We start from the raw sequence: 19143 nt of genomic DNA on the forward strand, positions 1-19143 counted from the left end.
TCACTGATTTCTATACAATTTCTTTTCAAGATTATGACACAAATACAAAGAAGTGTAACTGCATTTGGTACAAGAAACATCTTCAACTTAGTTACATTCTGTAGAAAATACTTTGTATTTGTTTATTGTATTCTGATTTTAGACAGGCATTTAAATTATTCAAATTTTGAAACTGAAGTCTGTTCTGGAACAATCAGGCCAATAGGTAGAGGACAGGGAGATGGAGTTTAATTTGGATAAATGTGAGGTATTGCATTTTGGTGGGGCAGGACTCATAATTAAATGATATAGCCTTGGGTATGGTTGTAGAACACAGAGATTGAGAAGCTCTGATACATAATTCTTTGAAACTTGTGTCACAAGTAAACAGGATGGTTAACAGGGTGTTTAGCATACTTGCCTTCATTGCTCAGACCATTGAGTCAGGAAGTTGAGGAAGGATATTATTAAATTGGAAAAGGGTTCAGAAGAGAATTACCAGCATACTGCTGGGAATGGAGGGTATGAGTGAAAAAAATAAGCTGGATAGGGTGGGACATTTTTCACTGGAGAGTGTAAAGTTGAGTGGTAATCTTATGGAGATTTATAAAGTCATGAGGAGTATAAATAGATGAATGTCAAAGGTCTTTTCTCCAGGTGTAGCGGGGGTGGGGGGGGGGGTTGGGGATACAGTTACGACTAGGAGGCATATTTTTAAAGGTCCAACAGCAAAGATTTAAAAAAGACTTGAGGCCAACTTTTTATTTTATATGTATATTGGTTGGCATGTGGAATGAACTGCTAGAGGAAGTGGTGTATGCAGGTTCAATTATGACATTTAAAGTCAATTTGGATAAGTACATGAGTAGAAAAACTTTGGAGAGATATGGGCCGAATTTAATTTGGGAACATGATCAGCTTGGACTAGCTTCCATGTTGTATCAGTCTATGGCATCAGATTTTGTTTGCTTTATTCTTTCCTCCATTTTAATGCATCAGTACACTGATTAAAAAAGATAGAAAAAAAATAGGAATAAATAAAATTGGAAACATGCATGTTATAGATGTCAACCTCAAACATACAAGAAATTAACTGCAACCAAGGTTGAACAGAGTTATATATGTTGCAGATTCCCAGGTTATATAAATTCAGCACTAACTGCAAAGGTTTCCAGCATTCAGCTTCTACGTAATCTGCAAATATCACACTACTACTTTACATGAATATTTCTCCAGATGTGGATCCAGCTCAGAACGAGAGGAAGAACCACGAAGCTGAACACCGTAAGAAAGATTAGTCTTGTTTCAGAATAAGCACAAAACTGGCAATACACAAGTGTAAAATTTACTTGCAAATTATCAAGTAATTTGACATTTTGCTCCTACTAGTGCAAATAGGTAAAGACAGACAAGTGAGAGTTCTCTCCTGCGATATCCCTGCTTAAAGCCATTGGAGATTAGGAAGGAGCTTAAGATTTTGCTGTTGCATTTGACATGTCCATACTGATTTCAGCAAAACTGTGTCAGCAAGACCAGCAACTGGCGGTGAGCAACCAAATGAATCCAAAGATCTTATATGTACCAGTTTGTTCAGTGTTGAATGCCTTGGCAATGTCTAGAAAAGGAATGTGCAGACCGTTAATCCGCTCAGGAAACTTTTCTTGCATTGGTACGAGTACAAACGCTCTTTCTGTAGTGCCTCTACTTGGTCCGAAACTGCAATGGGTCTCTGGGAGGTTTGCTTCTGTGATGGCTGACAAGCCTGTTCAGAAGTACGTTAGCTAGGTTCTTCCCAGCAGTAGAAAGGTGGTGATCCTGCAGTAGCTGGAGCAATTTAACTTTTGTCCTTTGTTTTTGTACACGGTAATGATAATGACATCACAATGACCTTGTTAAATGCTGCCCTATTTCCAGCAGGCTATGAAAATCTCATGAGTTTACATTATAGCAAGGACAGCACTCTCCATGGACCTTGTTTATCTTTATCTGGTTCATGGCAGTCACAGTTTCCTCCAACATTGGTATCTCATCCTTTCACAGGCAGTTGTGCACATAGCACTGAAGAGAATTTTGAAGAGCTGTGACCAGCAATCCAGAATTGACTCTTTGACCCCTATACAGTGTCTTGCTATTGACACTCCTCGGGGGATTTTAGGTTTGATTTGCTGGTCCATTGACAAGTTTTAGTGCTTCATAGAAGTTTAATGTTGCCAGTAACAGTGGACAGTTGAGTTTTTTCAAAAATTCCTACAAGTACAATCCAATCATTTTGGATGTTTCTTTACTTTGTTGGAGGTTGCTGAACACTTGATTATAGGCTCAATTGACGTGAAGCTGGAAAAGCACAGGTCAGAGGAGCAGGAAAGTCAACGTATCGGCCCGGAGCATCTGAGGAGCAGGCAAGTCAATGCTATTTGAACTGCTGTGCTTTACCAGCTTCACATCTATTGACTCTGGCTTCCAGCATCTTCAGTCCTTACTGCCTCCAAGTTACTTGATTACTTGCCTTTTTCTTTCAGCTGGCTAGCTGTACTAGGTCGCCTTAACATCAGCATCATCCTGCAAAGTATATCAGTCACTTTCTCAACCTGCACAGACATTTGTAACCAATTTTTCATATTCTCCAAGAACTTACTGAACTCGAAATCTCTTTAGTATCGAGCCCTTGCTCATTTCATACTTCTGAATCAAGTTTCCTCTGCCACATCTTTCCATTCTACCAACTTCTGAGGTGTATCTATATCCTCCTCACAATTCATAATATCTAAGATTTGAAACGTTTGCAAATTCCAAAATTGTCTTCCATCATACATTTTCAACACAGATGCAGAAATACAGTCATCCTCTTACCAGCCCCAAGGAAACACTTCCTGTAATTTGAAAAATAACCAAACAATAGCACAGTTACTTTATTGGAAAACTTGATCAAATTAAACACAAATTGCCCTTATCAAGCCCACTTTTCTTTCTGCCTCCAGCAAAACTTAAGTTATACTGGCTCATACAAAACATTGACAAGTGGTGACCTCTCTTTCTGCAAGTGCTGTCTAACGAAACAGGAGTAACATCCGCGATCTGGCTGACTTTTATCCTACACTGAGCAAGGGCTCCGAGCGCTAAAAGGCCACTGAATTCAGGGATTTCGGTTCTGTTGCCTCCAGTGGCATGCAGTTTGATGCGTAGGGCAACGATGCCCAACTCCTTGCATTTCTCAACCATTCTGAGCAGCCAATGTGGCTGTGCATAGTGGAGGACTCGTTTCTGCAAGCCTTCACCTTCATCCTGCCAGTGATATGACAGATGACTTCCTCACCAAACAGGGCCTTGTGCAGAACCATGGGCTTCCCTTGATTAATCTATATTTGCCCATCACAACATATTTACCTCACAAACAAATTAGGACATACAAATAGATAATTTGTCCTAACTATCAGCTAATTATCACCATTATTGTATTAGCACCTTTGGAATGATCATCAGGTATCAACCATACAATGACACAATGTGAGCACTGGTTGCACTGCTCAGTCTTCAAACAAGTCTAAGGGCAAATAAAATACTTTCTTAAAAATGTTAAACATAACCTTAAGGCACACAAATTTGAAATTTATTACTCCTACAAAATTATAAAATTGTTGGAGCTGCACATTTTTATTTCCTCTGAACCGCCGCCCAGAATCAAATCTGACGTATAGTATTCTGTTAAGGAGAAATTGTTGATTCACTGTTGTTTATTGGACGTGTCATTTGGGATTTCAACTGCCTGAAACATGGACACAATTTTTGTAACAGCATTTAGTAGATGCACAGGAAACATCAATATAGATAATATCTATCTCAACTCCAGACAACACAAATTAAAGATAACAAAGTGTGAAGCTGGATGAACACAGCAGGCCAAGCAGCATCTCAGGAGCACAAAAGCTGACGTCTCGGGCCTAGACCCTAGACCATCATCCATTCAATATGAAAAGCAGCAGCAGTCTTAATGCTTGAAGGCCAGAATGTAATTCTAACCATGGTTAAAGTGCCTTCACAACAGCCAGCTGGTATTCAACGTACCCTTGCTGTACTGACTGCAAAAAGACATGACCAATATTCACTCATCTCAATCCACATCAACAAGGAGAGCCACGATTTTGACTGGGACAACACCAAGATCCTGGGACAGGCTAGATAGAGACAGGCAACAGGAATTCCTGGAAGCATGGCACTCCACGAAGCATGCTATCAATGAACACACTGAACTCAACCCCATATACATTCCACTACCAAGGAAAGCTGGAAGTGAGGCAATCCATCTCAATGGACCCCAGAGTTTAAAACCAGGTAGGAAGGGTTTAGGCCAGAAACGTCAGCTTTTGTGCTCCCGAGATGCTGCTTGGCCTGCTGTGTTCATCCAGCTCCACACTTTGTTATCTAGGAAAACATACCGAAGCTTCATCAGAAGCTGCACTGAGGATGTTACAAAGTATGGTAACGAAACATCCACAAAACAACAAACCAGCTCGGCAAGCCAACCAACTTCAACACCCACAACCCGAGCTACAGATCTACTTCAAAACCTTACTTGGTCTGGCCTACATGGGGCTCCAGGCTCTCAGCAATGTGGTTGACGCTTAAAGTAAGAACTGCCAATGCTGGAGTCTGAGATAACAGTATGGAGTTGGAGGAAGACAACAGGCCAGGCAGCATCAGAGGAGCAGAAAAACTGACATTTTGAGTCAGGATCCTTCTTCAGAAAATCTCTTAACTGGACTCTTAACTACCCTCTGAAATGGCCTAGCTAGCATTTTGGTTGCATCAAACCACAATGAGTTCTCAAACAAAGAAAATTAAAATTAGATGGCCCTCCTGGCATCAACCTAGCCATCTTTACAACCACAGCAAACACAGCCCCGTAGACCTGGCAAAGTCTTCCTCACAAACATCTAGGGGCTGGTACCAAACTGGGGAGGGGGTCTCACAGATGAGTCAAGCAACATCCTGGGAGTCTTCAGCATGGACTTGGTGCCGCAGAGTCTCACATCAGGTCAAACACAGGCAAGGAAACCTCCTGCTAATTATCTCCCAGCTAATGAATCAGTAATCTCCATGTTGAACACTACTTGGAGGAAACACTTGAGGTGAGAATACAGATTATAGTCTGGGTGGGGAGCCTCAGCCTTCGGCACTAAGATTGATTCACCACTGAATGAGTCGGTCACATCTTAAAGAGATACAGAGTGGGCTTGCAACAGGTGGTGAAAAGCCCCCACCAATCTGCCTCTGTCAGGATAGATAAGAACGATCATTGCTCTGTCCTTGTGTAGATCAAGTGGCGGCTTCACATTTAGGAAACCCTACATAGTGTTATGTGGTACTGTGCTAAATTGGATAGACATCAAACAACTCACAAATGGGTATCCATGAAGTGCCATGGGCCAAAAGCAGCAGAATTATACTGAAAAACAAAGTGCAACACAAAGCAGACATAGCCCTTGCTTTACCAAAACGATCAAGCCAGGTGTTCAATAGTACAGGCCCTTCGGCCCTCGATGTTGTGCCGACCTGTCAAACCGATCTCAAGCCCATCTAACCTACACTATTCCATGTACGTCCATATGCTTGTCCAATGATGACTTAAATGTACCTAAAGTTGGCGAATCTACTACCATTGCAGGCAAAGCATTCCATTCCCTTACTACTCTCTGAGTAAAGAAACTACCTCTGATATCTGTCCCATATTTTTCACCCCTCAATCTAAAGCTGTGCCCCCTCGTGCTCGCCGTCACCATCCTAGGAAAAAGGCTCTCCCTATACACCCTATCTAACCCTCTGATTATTTTATATGTTTCAATTAAGTCACCTCTCAACCTTCTTCTCTCTAATGAAAACAGCCTCAAGTCCCTCAGCCTTTCCTCCTCGTGAGACCTTCCCTCCATACCAGGCAACATCCTAGTAAATCTCCTCTGCACCCTTTCCAAAGCTTCCACATCCTTCTTATAATGCGGTGATCAGAACTGTACACAATACACCAAGTGTGGCCGCACCAGAGTTTTGTACAGCTTCACCATAACCTCTTGGTTCCGGAACTCGATGCCCCTATTAATAAAAGCTAAAACACTGTATGCCTTCTTAACAGCCCTGTCAACCTGGGTGGCAACTTTCAAGGATCTGTGTACACGGACACCGAGATCTCTCTGCTCATCTACACTGCTAAGAATCTTACCATTAGCCCTGTACTTTGCCTTCCGGTTACTCCTACCAAAAGTTGAAGGAGCAGCAGCAGGCGTACCCAAGACAGGTGTCAACCTACATCTCAGGATGTACTTCACAGGACAACTTGCATGTCAAACAGTTTAAACATGAGAGATAATCAGGGCTAATTGTTTCCATATCAGTGGATCAGAAAGTAAGGTCTGCGGTCCTGCCATATACAGTTGCAAATGATGGTGAACAATCAAATGACTCACTTAGGGAGGTTCCACAAATATCCCTATCCTCAAAATGATGAGGAGCACACCAGATCAGTGCAAAGAGAAGGTGGAGGCATTTGCAACTATCCTCTGTCAGAAGTGCCGAGGTAACGATCCATCTCGGCCTTCTTCAGAAGTCCCTAGCATCACAGATATTAGTCTTCAGCTAATTCGATTTACGCCATGTGATAAAATTACAACTGAAAGCTCTGGATACAGCAAACACAGCAGGCCTTGACAACATTTCGAAGACATGTGTTCCAGGACTTGACCCACCTCTGGGCCAAGCTGTTCCAGTAGAGCTACAATAATGGATCTACTCAACAATGTGGAAAATTGTTCAGAAGTGTCCCATCTCCAACAAAAGAGAATCGAAGTTCTCTTGGCATTCAACAGCTTTACCATCACTGAATCAAATCTGTATCATCACTATTCTGTGGGATATCACTAACCAGAAACTGAACTGCTCAGATAAATGCTATGACTTTAACAGCAAATCAGAGTCCAGGAACCCTGCAGCGAGTACCTCATTTCCTGACTCCTCAAATTCTGTCCAACATTTACAAGGCACAAGTCAGGAGTGTGATGGAGGACTCCCCACTTGCCTGGATGAGTGCAACTCCAACAACACAAAAAACTTGGCAGCTTTCAGGACAAAGCAGCCCACTTGATTGAATTTTTTAAATTGGATGTTGTATCACTCCTCCTATCCTCCCAAAACCCACTAGTGGCAGTGTGTACTGAAGAAGTTCACCAAAGCTCCTTACTGCCTCCGGACCCAAGACCACTACCATCTAGAAGGACAAGGGCAGCAGATACATGAGAACACTGCCAGCCTTAAGTTTCCCTCCAACTTACACACTATCCTGTCTTGGGAATACACTGGTGCTGCTCAGGTGTCACTTGGTCAAAATACCAGAACCCCTCCCGAACAACTTTGTGGGATCATTAAACTGATGACTACAGAAGTTCAAATAGACAGGTCACCACCACTTTCTCTGGGGCATCCAGCACTGGCCAATAAATAATAGCCCATATCCCATTTAGCAGCAAAAATATCATGGGTAATTGTACCTCAATGGGATGCAGTACCTTCAGTTCTGATGATTCTCCTCTCTCTTATGGCACCAATATGCCAGAGATACAGTCAATGCTCTTTAATTCAAGGTCAGTCATTTACAAGTACGTACATTTATTACATGTAGTAAATGTAATAAGAGATAGAGAAATTCCACCTTTCTGTTCTTTCTAGTTGAAAGCAGGATGGTGCAGTGCAGATTTTTGATAACAGAGAAAAAAATGGAGATCTGGGATGCATTGCACATCATGAAGTAAGCATTTGTTTTTCGACTACTTAACACCCATAACATGCTGAGCTGGCTCAGTTTCAATATATTAAGTGCTGCCAAAAACATAGGTGAATGTAAGTTCTCAAAATAAACACAATCACTGTAAGAAAACAAAAAACAAGGCAGTGATTTGAAGAATCAACTGCCTATCTTTGTGGGAGACATCGAAACAGAATATATCTGCACACTGAAAAAAAATCTTAGTCTCGACCACAATGCCCACATAAATTATAGCTGGGTGACATTATGGGAATGGGGGCGGGGGATTTAATTATTTCCAGGAAAGTTACATACATTAGACAGTTCCACCTCTGGCACTTCAGAGTTTTCTTGAAAAGGTACTCAAATCAATCTAATCAATAATAGTAATAAAATGTGAGCCTGGATGAACACAGCAGGCCCAGCAGCATCTCAGGAGCACAAAAGCTGACATTTCGGGCCTAGGCCCTTCATCAGTATTGTCTGAAGAAGGGTCTAGGCCCAAAACGTCAGCTTTTGTGCTCCTCAGGTGCTGCTGGGCCTGCTGTGTTCATCCAGGCTCACATTTTATTATCTTGGATTCTCCAGCATCTGCAGTTCCCATTATCATTAATCATTAATAGTGATTTTTTTTATTTTTAAGAACTGATTTTGACTTTATAAGAATCTTTAGAGCAAGTCCAAGTGTCTGCTGTGCCCAGTGGGATAAAGGCTTCACTATAAATACATATTAAATGATGCTTTCTGTTTTTGTTCAGCATCAATGGCAGAAACAGCATCTGAACCAAGAAGCTGAGCCTACTAATTGTTTCTTCCCCCCACCGCCACCCCCCCGCCCCGGCCCCAAACCATGATGTTGCAGCTTCTATCCAAAACAGGAGGAAATGAAGTCAATTGTTAAAAGGCCGAAATGAGCTTCTGGAGGAAAGTACAGCAGAAATTTGCCAAGTTAAATTGATACAGGCAACAAGAATTGCTTTACTGAATCCGCCAAAGATTTCAAAGTGGATTTTCCAGCAGTTACTGCATTGGAACACAAATGTCATTGAGAGTTAACCTGACAAGTTTTATTAGCCATTGTCTCAGTATTTAGATTCTCAATTAAGTCAGCAAATTGTGGGTTTAAGTCTTACTTTATCTATATTTTGTGTTAATGTTTCCAAACACACTACTGATGGAGCTGTCACACACTGAGTTTGATGTTAAAGGAAATCTCTGTCCTCAAAAAGTTTCCACAGCCCTATTTAAGGACAAGTTGGAATAATCTGGACAATACTGATCTTTCAGCTTAGCTAGACATCATGTCAGAGCTGTTTAAGACACTTAGTGTGCAAGGTACCTGAGCTTTAATTATATTAGGGCAGGCAAAAAGGACTATTGAGATATGCAATGCTTTAAGCCATCAACGAATTGAATCCCAAGGTACTGTTTAGCATGGTCAGATGATTAAAAGCCATTGGATGAATAGCTCAGATATACATCATGACTGAAATGTTAAAGACTTTAAGGTCCAAACCTGTTCCAGAAAAGCTATGAAACAGGTACCCGTCCAACAAAAAGCAGGGCTAAGCCAAACAGGCCAATTACTACAATGGGCACAGACATACTAACCTTTAAATACACACAGACCAAGTCACTGAAATCACGTTCATTTAATCTCTTCATTGCCACCATTCTTCCTCTTGTCAAGAGAAAGCTTCCTAGTGGTGTGGATATTATCTACAGGATGGGCAGAAAGTTTTTCAACCTCAACCAGTTGAAATCTGAGAAAAAAAACACTGACTTCAGTTCCGTATTAGGGGAGGCGATAATTTAGTGCTATTATTGTGGGACTGCTAATCCAGAGACTCAGGTAATGTTCTGAGGACCCGGGTTAAAACCCTGCTACATTCGATGGTGGAATTTGAATTCAATGAAAACCTAGTCTAATGATGACCAAGTATTCATCATTGTTTGTCAGAAAAAAAACTATATGGTTCACAAATGTCCTTTAGGAAAAGTAATCTGCCTTTAAAAAGGAAGGCATTTCCTTATTAACCTCCAAGCAGTGAATTTATTCAAGATCCCGCTCAAGAACAAATGTGAAAGAAGACATGTCAATGACACCAGATGTTCAGTAATAATTTGTTGATATAAAAATTTAAATGTTTTTATCTACTAATTTGGTAATGAACTGCTGTTCCACACAAATTGTACGAGATGATGATTATGGCACAGAGCAAACAAGTTCCCATAATTCTTTTTTATATTTACTCATAAGTAGTAAAAGCATACAGTAAATCATACGCTGAGTGGAGAATTAAAAGTGCTTAAAACATGACAATGAATCTGAAACTAATAATACCAAATAAAATAGAGTATAGCAGAGAGTAAGGAAAAAGTTTAAGGAGATACCAAAACACAAATAAATAAAATTAACTAATCACAGGATTTTCTAGATAAACATTAAATAATTAAAAAGGTGTAGAAGTGATTAAATGAAGGCATTGATACTGAATATACAGTTTGCGTTTTTCAAATGGGAGAGCGAGATACTGGGAATGTAAAAGTAGACAGAAGATGGAGTATTTGGGCGTGATAGATATAGATAGGGAAATCATCCCAAATAACAAGATTTGTGTTCTTAAGCGCAGCTGCATTTTGCTTGTTGTTTGTTTTTCATTTCTATGGTAATGTTCCTGCACAAAAATCTATCACAAGCTTTAACCAGCTATCTGATTGGAGGTGGAGAGGTATGCTGACAGAGAACAAGGGAGGGAAAGTTGCAAACTGTTCCTTCTGCAAGGATTTTTAAGGTATTAATTCAGGGAATGTGGGCATTGCTGGCTTGATCAGCATTCATTACTATCCCTAATGGCCGTGAAAAGCTGCTGGTGGGCTGCCTTGTTGAATTGTTGCAATCCAGGTAGGGACAAGTTCCAGAAGTCTGACCCAGCAACAATGAGGTAACGATAATACAGGATAGGTAGATTCTCTCTTCTTGAAAATGGTTATTGCCTGGCACTTCTGCGGTAGCATGTTATTAGCCACTCGTCACCCCAAGCCTGAATATTGTCCAGGTCTTGCTGCTTTTGGGCATAAATTGCCTTGGTATCTGAGGAACTGTAAATAATACCAAACATTACGTGGCCACCGGACATCTGACCTTCCGATGAAGGGAAGGTCACTGACGATGTAGATGGTTGGGGCCGAGGACACTATCTACAGGAACTCCTGCAATGGTATCTTGCAACTGAGATGATTTATCCCCGCCTTCAACCATGCTTCTTTGTGCTAGGTACAAATACAAGTTGCATGCTGCCTCCTTATGATATCAAAAAAAGCGTTAGTTTGCACATCTACATTGATGACATTCAACTGTACTTCTTTATCACCCCTCTCAACTCCTCTGCTGATCATATTTTGTTTGTCCATCATGCAGTACTAGATGACCAGAAATGACTTTTCCTTTCATTCCCACATCCCATGGATGAATACTGGCACGGCCGACTGGCCATCCCTAACTGCTTTTTGACTGAGCGACGTGTTAAGCTACCAAAATATTCGGCTGACAAAAAATAAATCAACAAACTCCATTCCCTGACTACTGACTCTAGCTGTTTCTTGGCAATTGTATGAGACTGAGCTAGTTTGTTTGCAACAGTGAGCTTCTGCCTATATGTTTGCACCAATCTTAGGGCCACTATTTCCATTAGAACTTCAAAAACTGGAAATCAGAGAAACCAGTTCTGAGGGTGGGCCATTGGACCCAAAACATTAATTCTGATTTCTCTCCACAGAAGCTGCCAGCCCTACTGAGCATTTTTTCAGCAATTTCTATTTCAGTTTCCAATTTACAGCATCTGCTGTTCTTTCAGTGTTTAATGGAAAAAAATAAGGTCAGGTTACCTGTGAAATGGACTAGCAGCGACAAATTATTAAACTGGAGAGACGAATACTGAAGAAATCTTAATACACTACTGATTTGTGGCAAAGTGCTAAAAGCATAAATAATTGAAATCTAGGAATTCAAATTACTTCCTTTTTAAAAAAAAACAGGAAAACAAATTGCTATGATTAAGAGAAACCACACTTCAGGTTTCACAATAAGAATCAGAAAAGTGACAAAAACCAGAGGAAGAGCCCACAGAAACAGTTTAACTCTACTTCTGAATGAGAGGGGGTTATTCAGTCCAATGTTGGTCTCTTCACACACTACTGTACAGAACCTAGAGATAGCAAGAATTGCAGATGATGGACGCTAAGATAACAGGGTAGAGTTGGACGAACACAGCAGGCCAAGCAGCTGAGGAGCAGGAAAGTTTCCGCCTTGGAAGCCGACAGCTCAAAGTGGTCCAAAGATGATAAGGTATAGAGCTGGATGAACACAGCAGGCCAAGCGGCATTAGAGAAGCAGGAAAGCTGACATTTCGGGTCTGGACCCTTCTTCATAAGTGCTTTTCATTAAAAGGTGGGGAGGGGGTGTGAGGGATGAGTTGCGGGATATGGGAGAGATGCGGTCGAGTTTTTGACCACTGTGGAGGGGAAGTAGCGGGAAACAAGGACATCTGGGATGTCTGGGAGTGGAATGCCTCATCGTCTCGACAGCAGATACAAAGGAATTGAGGAATAGGGGACAGCATTTTTGCAGGAAGGTGGGTGAGAAGATTTCTGCATTTCCGAAGAAGGGTCCAAACCCGAAACGTTAGCTGTCCTGCTCCTCTGATGCTGCCTGGCCTGCTGTGTTCATTCAGCCCAACACCTTGTCATCTGCAGTTCCCACCATCTCTGAATCAACGTGGACCGAACTGTTTGAGGGACAATGTATATAGACAACATTTTTGAAATCGATAAAGGAAATGGGGTGGGGGTGGGATAGCTATTCAGGCACATGTAGGAATTAAAATAAACCTTTACCTCTAAAACAAGAACAGGAATTACCACTTCTCACTCACTCACTCTCTCTCTCTCTCTCTCTCTCTCACTCACTCACTCACACTCTCACTCACTCACACTCTCTCTCTCTCTCTCTCTCTCTCTCTCTCTCACACACACACACACACACACACACACTCCAGGGCCCGGTCACCGACCACCGACCCCCGCCCCAACCCAACGGGGCACGGTCACCGACCTGTTCCCAGCCTGAGGCCCACGCTCAGGCTCCGCGCCGCCGCCGCCGCCGCCATGCCCTGCTGCGTTCACCGAGCGGGGCCCCTGCTCCTTCTCCCGGTGAACACGGTAAGTTTTCCCCACCCCGCCGCTCCCGGTGAACACAGTGAGGCGCTTCTTTCCCCCCGAGACCAGGCCGTGAGGCGGCACAAGAAGCCCGTTTCTTCAGGGACGGCCCCTCGCGACAGGCCTTAAAGGCGCCTGTCACTGCATCCGGTTAATAAATGTCCGGCAAAAACTTCAGGGAGAAATCTGACAGCTGTTTAATAAAATATAATCACCAGAGAAAGGGACAAATTCCTCTTCATTCTCCACAAAGTCTGTCATTTTAATCGTGCACATCCATTCTGACTCATCTGAGATATTCTTTAGTTTTTAATTCAATTTGTTCTGACATTCCACAATGGGATTTCATGGTTTTGTTTTTAAAGTTACATTTTCTCTTCAGTTCGTCCAGAGTTATCATTAGGCAGCTTTCAAACATGGGACACTTGAATCTAAGCATCCTGGTTCAGACACCGGGTCAGCAGTCAGTAGAAATGCCAGCGGCCAGGGCTGGGACACCAGTGACCAGCGGCCAGAGCTGGGACACCGGCGACCAGCGGCCAGAGCTGGGACACCGGCAACAAGCGGCCAGAGCTGGGACACCGGCGACTAGTGGCCAGAGCAGGGACACCAGCGACTAGTGGCCAGACAGGGACACCAGCGACTAATGGCCAGAGCAGGGACATCGGCGACTAGTGGCCAGAGCAGGGACACCAGCGACTAATGGCCAGAGCAGGGACACCGGTGACTAGTGGCCAGAGCAGGGACACCAGCAACAAATGGCCAGAGCTGGGACACCAGTGACCAGCGGCCAGAGCTGGGACACCGGCGACTAATGGCCAGAGCAGGGACACCAGCGACCAGCGGCCGGAGCAGGGACACCGGCGACCAGCAGCCCTGTAAAGAGCATAGTGGTAGCGGCCCGTTGCAGAGTTGGGGTAGGGGCCTGGTACGGAGTGGGGTACTGGCCTGGTGGGGTTCTAGCCTGGTGTGGGAGTGTGGTGGCAGCCAGCAGTCAGACTTCATGGATGCCCCCTGCATTGGTCTGCTGCGTAGAACATTTGGAGAGAGACTGTGATGTTTATATTTCTAACTTTGCTTTTTGTTTTTTTCTGGACTATGGCCATGTAATGTAACTTTTTTCTTCATTTCTCTATTCTGCAACCAAGGATTCTACGGTTGCAGGGAATAGTGCCGGGTGTGGAGGGGAGTGTGGCGCAGGACAAGGGAGTCACAGAGAGAGTCACGAAGTTCCGCTATCTACAACCCACCCCAAAGACATTTTCCCCTCCCCACCCTTGTCTGCTTTCCGGAAGGACCACTCTCTCCGTGATTCCCTTGTTCGCTCCACACTTCCCTCCAGCCCCACAACACCCAGCACTTTTCCCTGCAACCGCAGGAAATGCTACACTTGGCCCTACACCTCCTCCCTCACCCCTATCCCAGGCCCCAAGAAGACTTTCCATATTAAGCAGAGGTTCACCTGCACATTTGCCAATGTGGTATACTGCATCCACTGTTCCCATTGTGGCATCCTCTATATCAGGGAAACCAAGCGGAGGCTTGAGGACCGCTCTGCAGAACACCTATGCTCGATTTGCACTAAACAACTGCAGCTCCCAGTCGCGAACCACTTCGCGAAGTGTCTAGGTCCGAAACGTCAGCCTTCCTGCTCCTCTGATGCTGCTTGGCCTGCCATCTTTTCAGGGTAATAGATAAATGGCCCGCATTTTGCAGATCCAGAAATTGAATTTTCAAACAACTGCAATATAATGCATCAATAAGTTTGTGGATCATTGTTGCAGTGAGACTTTGGGTAGAAATGAAAAAAATACCGTTATAATGTCTCACCCATTAGTAACACCACAGGAGATCTACAACAGTTTGGAGCTATCGAATAGAAAAGCCAAAAATTACTTACTTGGAAAGATAAAGAGACTGCAAAATGCTAAGCTTCAGAGACACCTGGTGTCCTAGTACACGAATCACTAAAAGTTAGCATGCAGGTGCAGCAAGTAGCTTGGAATGCAAATAGAATATTGTCATTTATTTCAATGAAAATGGATATAAAGGTAGGGAAGATTTCTCCAGGATATTGGAGAGATATTAATGAGAACATCAGATTGGGTTACTCATTGAATGACATTACCACTATGTGGCTATATTAAAAAAAGGCCCAGCTTCTGATAAAAGCCCATGCAGTACAGTTAAATCTATTCAAATACATATCCTTTAAAGGAGAGCTAACCTCTTGATGATCTTTGAAACTGTCAATCAAACTGTGAATCTACAAGTCCCCAACTGTAAAAACATTCTGGCTGCCCTGTTCCAGAAGTCTTGGCATCTACTGATATTGTTGGCAGTGAGGAGAGTGGGTTGTAGGGGGGCAGCAGGGGCTGTCTTATTTCACAGGTCCTTGGTTCATATTAGCATTTGGCATTTAGAAATACAGTTAAATTCAGACAGAAGCAATTTTGGTGACCAAGGAACACGCTTGTCGGCATTACAAATTGGATTGAAGATCTAATTCTCCTGGAGTTAATTGGAGAGATAAGGCACTTTTTTGGAGAAGTTTTTTGTTTGGAAGGGTATGGTGCCTGTGAGGAAAATGTCATATTCTTTGGGATAGGTCACGGTCCTTTGGAAAGATCAGACAGCTCTTTGGCATTGTAGACATGAATGTGCATAAAAACTGGTAAGATTTATGGATCTGTCAAATTGTACAGGCATTGAAATTCCCCGCTGCTTGAACCTTGTAAACAAAACATGGCTGCTGGTGATTTACAAGCTATTTGCTGACATAAGCTTGGTATTGGTGCTGCTTGACTGCTTCCAGGCCTTGCTTCTGCAGTGGGGAAACCTGTAGACCCTAGTATTGGTTCAAAGGTGGTCAAGGGTCTTGCTATGTGACAGACAACCCTGACCAGTTTTCTCGGGAGTGGGGCTGAGGCTGTGCTCAATTAAAGGTGCTCAGGAGATGTGATAGGCGGGATGGAGAAGTGGGATGCTGAGATCCACCCACCTGGTCTCAGTGCCCACTCCCTCCATCCTCTACCCCATGACCACCACCCATGATTAGCATTTGCTATAAACCACTCCAAGGATTTGTGCATGCTGATTGGTGTGCCGAGGCCCATTCTCAACATTGACTTCTGATATTTGGAGTTGCAGGAGAAAACAAAATTGGGAGCAATACTACCCCAGCGTCCCTTTCTGCCAACACTCATCCTTGGTGTTTGCAGTACCTGCAGCAGCCACCACCTATCATTGGCGCTGCTGAGTGCTGAAGCTGAGTCAGTCCTCCACTCCAGAGGTCCTCGATCCCAGAATTATGTCAGAGTTGGGGTGGGGGGGGAGAGTAAGGCCTGACACTTGACCTCTAAGTCTATCTATTGCAGCTATCTAAGGCCTCAGATTGAAGACAGCTAATTAACTATCCGCTAATGGTTTCAATCGGCAGTACAGCAGGAAGATGGTCCATGGTCCTTCCCTCCAGGGTAGGAGTAGGAAAGGAAGTCCCACCACCATACCTACCAGAAGGAAGGACAAAGGGGATTCCAACTCATGGATTTGCATCAAATAAATGGAGCTGTGGTAAAAAAAATCTTAAAATTCAACCCAATAATCATGAGCAAAATCATAACAAAGTATGAAGCTGGATGAACACAGGAGGCCAATCAGCATCTTAGGAGCACAAAAGCTGACGTTTCAGGCTTAGACTCTCCACCAGAAAAGGGGGAGGGGGAGAGGGTTCTGAAATAAATAGGGAGAGAGGGGGATCGAAGATGGATCGAGGAGAAGATAGGTGGAGAGGAGACAGACAAATTAAACAGGCGGGGATGGAGCCAGTAGAGGTGAGTGTAGGTGGGGAGGTAGGGAGGGGGTAGGTCAGTCCGGGGAGGACAGACAGGTCAAGGGGGCGGGATGAGGTTAGTAGGTAGGAAATGGAGGTGCGGCTTGAGGTGGGTGGAGGGGATAGGTGAGAGAAAGAACAGGTTAGGGAAGCGGGGATGAGGTGGGCTGGTTTTGGGATGCAGTGGGGGGAGGGGAGATTTTGAAGCTGGTGAAGTCCACATTGATACCATTGGACTGCAGGGTTCCCAAGCGGAATATGAGTTGCTGTTCCTGCAACCTTCGGGTGGCAACGTTGTGGCACTGCAGGAGGCCCAGGATGGACATGTCATCTAAGGAATGGGAGGGGGAGTTGAAATGGTTTGCGACTTGGAGGTGCAGTTGTTTATTTTAACCTGACTGTGAAGCCTCTTCCAGGGATGCCTAACCTGAAGAAGTTACCCTCCTCCCTCCGGACAAACCTCAGGGGATCTCTCTCCCACCGCAATTCTCTTGTAATGTTTTCGGCCTTGAAACTGCTCACCATGTCCTGAAGCAAACCAGGTACCACAGCCACATCACCTTCCTCAGCACCTGCCTACGGAACCGGATCATCCCCAATGGACTACAGTCCACATTCAAGCCTTCCCAATTTTGCCCCAAACGTGACAATATCTACATCCAGAATATTGAGACCCTTCCGAAGCGTTCCTCCCTACGACTCCTGAAACACGTATTCGCAGCAATGTGCCGGCATCACCAGGCACTAGAATCAAGCCTACCCCAGGTCAGAGCCTCCCTCTCCCAGACCTGCAAAGGGCTGCTCCTGTTTTTTTATTCTCCATAGGACGCACAACCTGAACTCACAGTTTTACTCAGCTTTATTGGACACTAAAAACCATAAGTACAGCAAACTCAGTGGTCCCTGCCAACCAAAACGCGATTCCTCCGCCTCCCAAATCCCCAGCCTGACCCTGCACCTCCCCTACTATGTACCTGCCGCCATTGGCCAAGAGGCCACTGCCGGAGAGCCCATAAATGACGTTATATCTGCCACGGCTGTGTACACCACTTCCGGGACCGCGAACGTGACCGCTGCTGTAGCCACTGCCTCCACTTCTGCAACCAACACCACAGACATTACCGTCACCGCTACTGCCGCTGCCTACCCTGCTTCGCCCACTGCCTACGCTGCTTCCGGCCCATCATGGACACGGATGCAACTGCGTCCACCGCCGACGCAACTCCGCCCACCGCTGACGCATCTCTGCCCACTCCTCACGTCGACGGACCCCCGTCTACAGCTGATGCCGGTGCTACTCCGCCCACCACCACTGACGCAACCCCACCCACAGCAACACCAACGTATGTCCGCCCACAGCCGACGCCGATATCGCTCCGCCAACAGCCTCCACAGCCAGCAGCTCCACACTGAGCCCTGCCGAGTCATCACCATCTCCGCACCACCCCCCCCCCCCCCCCACCGACCTCCCCCTGGCTGAGGACAAACGGTCAGTCCTCAGCAAGGGACTCACCTTTGTCCCCCTCAACCCACACATCAACGAATCAACGAATACCAGTCACGCCTGGACATCGAGCAGTTTTTCCTCCACCTCCGCCTCCACGCTTACTTCTCTAACTGGGAGCCTAACCCTTCCTTTACTGAATCCTCCTCTCGCCTCCAATGCAAGTCCTCCTTATGGACACCACCCCAAGGCCTCTTACCCTCCCTCGACCTCTTCATCTCCAACTGCCGTCAAGACATCAATTGGCTCACCTTCTCCACCCCCTCACTCACTCCAACCTCTCCCCCGCAGAACGTGCAGCCCTCCCAACCTCACCATCAAACCCGCAGACAAGGGAGGCCCAGTTCTAGTGTGGTGCACTGACCTCTACGTCGCCGAGGCCAGATGCCAACTCTCCGACACCTCATCCCACCGTCCCCTGGATCAGGATCCACCTCCGACCAGCAAACCATCATCTCCCAAACCATTCACAACCTCATCACCTCAGGAGACCTCCCACCCACAGCCTCCAAATTCATTTTTCCCCAACCCCGCACTGCCCGCTTCTATCTCCTTCCCAAAATCCACAAACTCGCCTGCCCTGGTCGACCCATTGTCTCAGCCTGTTCCTGCCCCACCGAACTCATCTCCACCTATCTGGACTCCATTTTATCCCCCTTGGTCCAGTAACTTCCTTCCTACATCCGTGACACCACCCACACCCTCGACCTTCACCAGAAGTTCCAATTCTCCAGTCCCCAACACCTCATTTTCACCATGGACATCCAGTCCCTATACACCTGCATTCCCCATGCAGATGGCCTAAAGGCCCTCTGCTTCTTCCTG

The 19143-nt window shown here is 44.9% G+C and overlaps 1 protein-coding gene across 1 annotated transcript in view; it reads right to left on the minus strand.

Moving 5' to 3' along the window:
• Nucleotides 1-13107, minus strand: part of mrps5 (mitochondrial ribosomal protein S5) — a 130497-nt gene extending 117390 nt beyond the window's left edge. The window contains exon 1 of the mRNA XM_048531860.2: nucleotides 12879-13107. Within this exon, the coding sequence (XP_048387817.2) occupies nucleotides 12879-12933 (55 nt within the window). The 5' untranslated portion in view covers nucleotides 12934-13107. The remainder of the gene's footprint in view (nucleotides 1-12878) is intronic.
• Between the last annotated feature and the right edge of the window lie 6036 nt (nucleotides 13108-19143).

This window comes from Stegostoma tigrinum, chromosome 4, assembly GCF_030684315.1.
Source record: "Stegostoma tigrinum isolate sSteTig4 chromosome 4, sSteTig4.hap1, whole genome shotgun sequence".
Classification (NCBI taxonomy): Eukaryota; Metazoa; Chordata; class Chondrichthyes; order Orectolobiformes; family Stegostomatidae; genus Stegostoma; species Stegostoma tigrinum.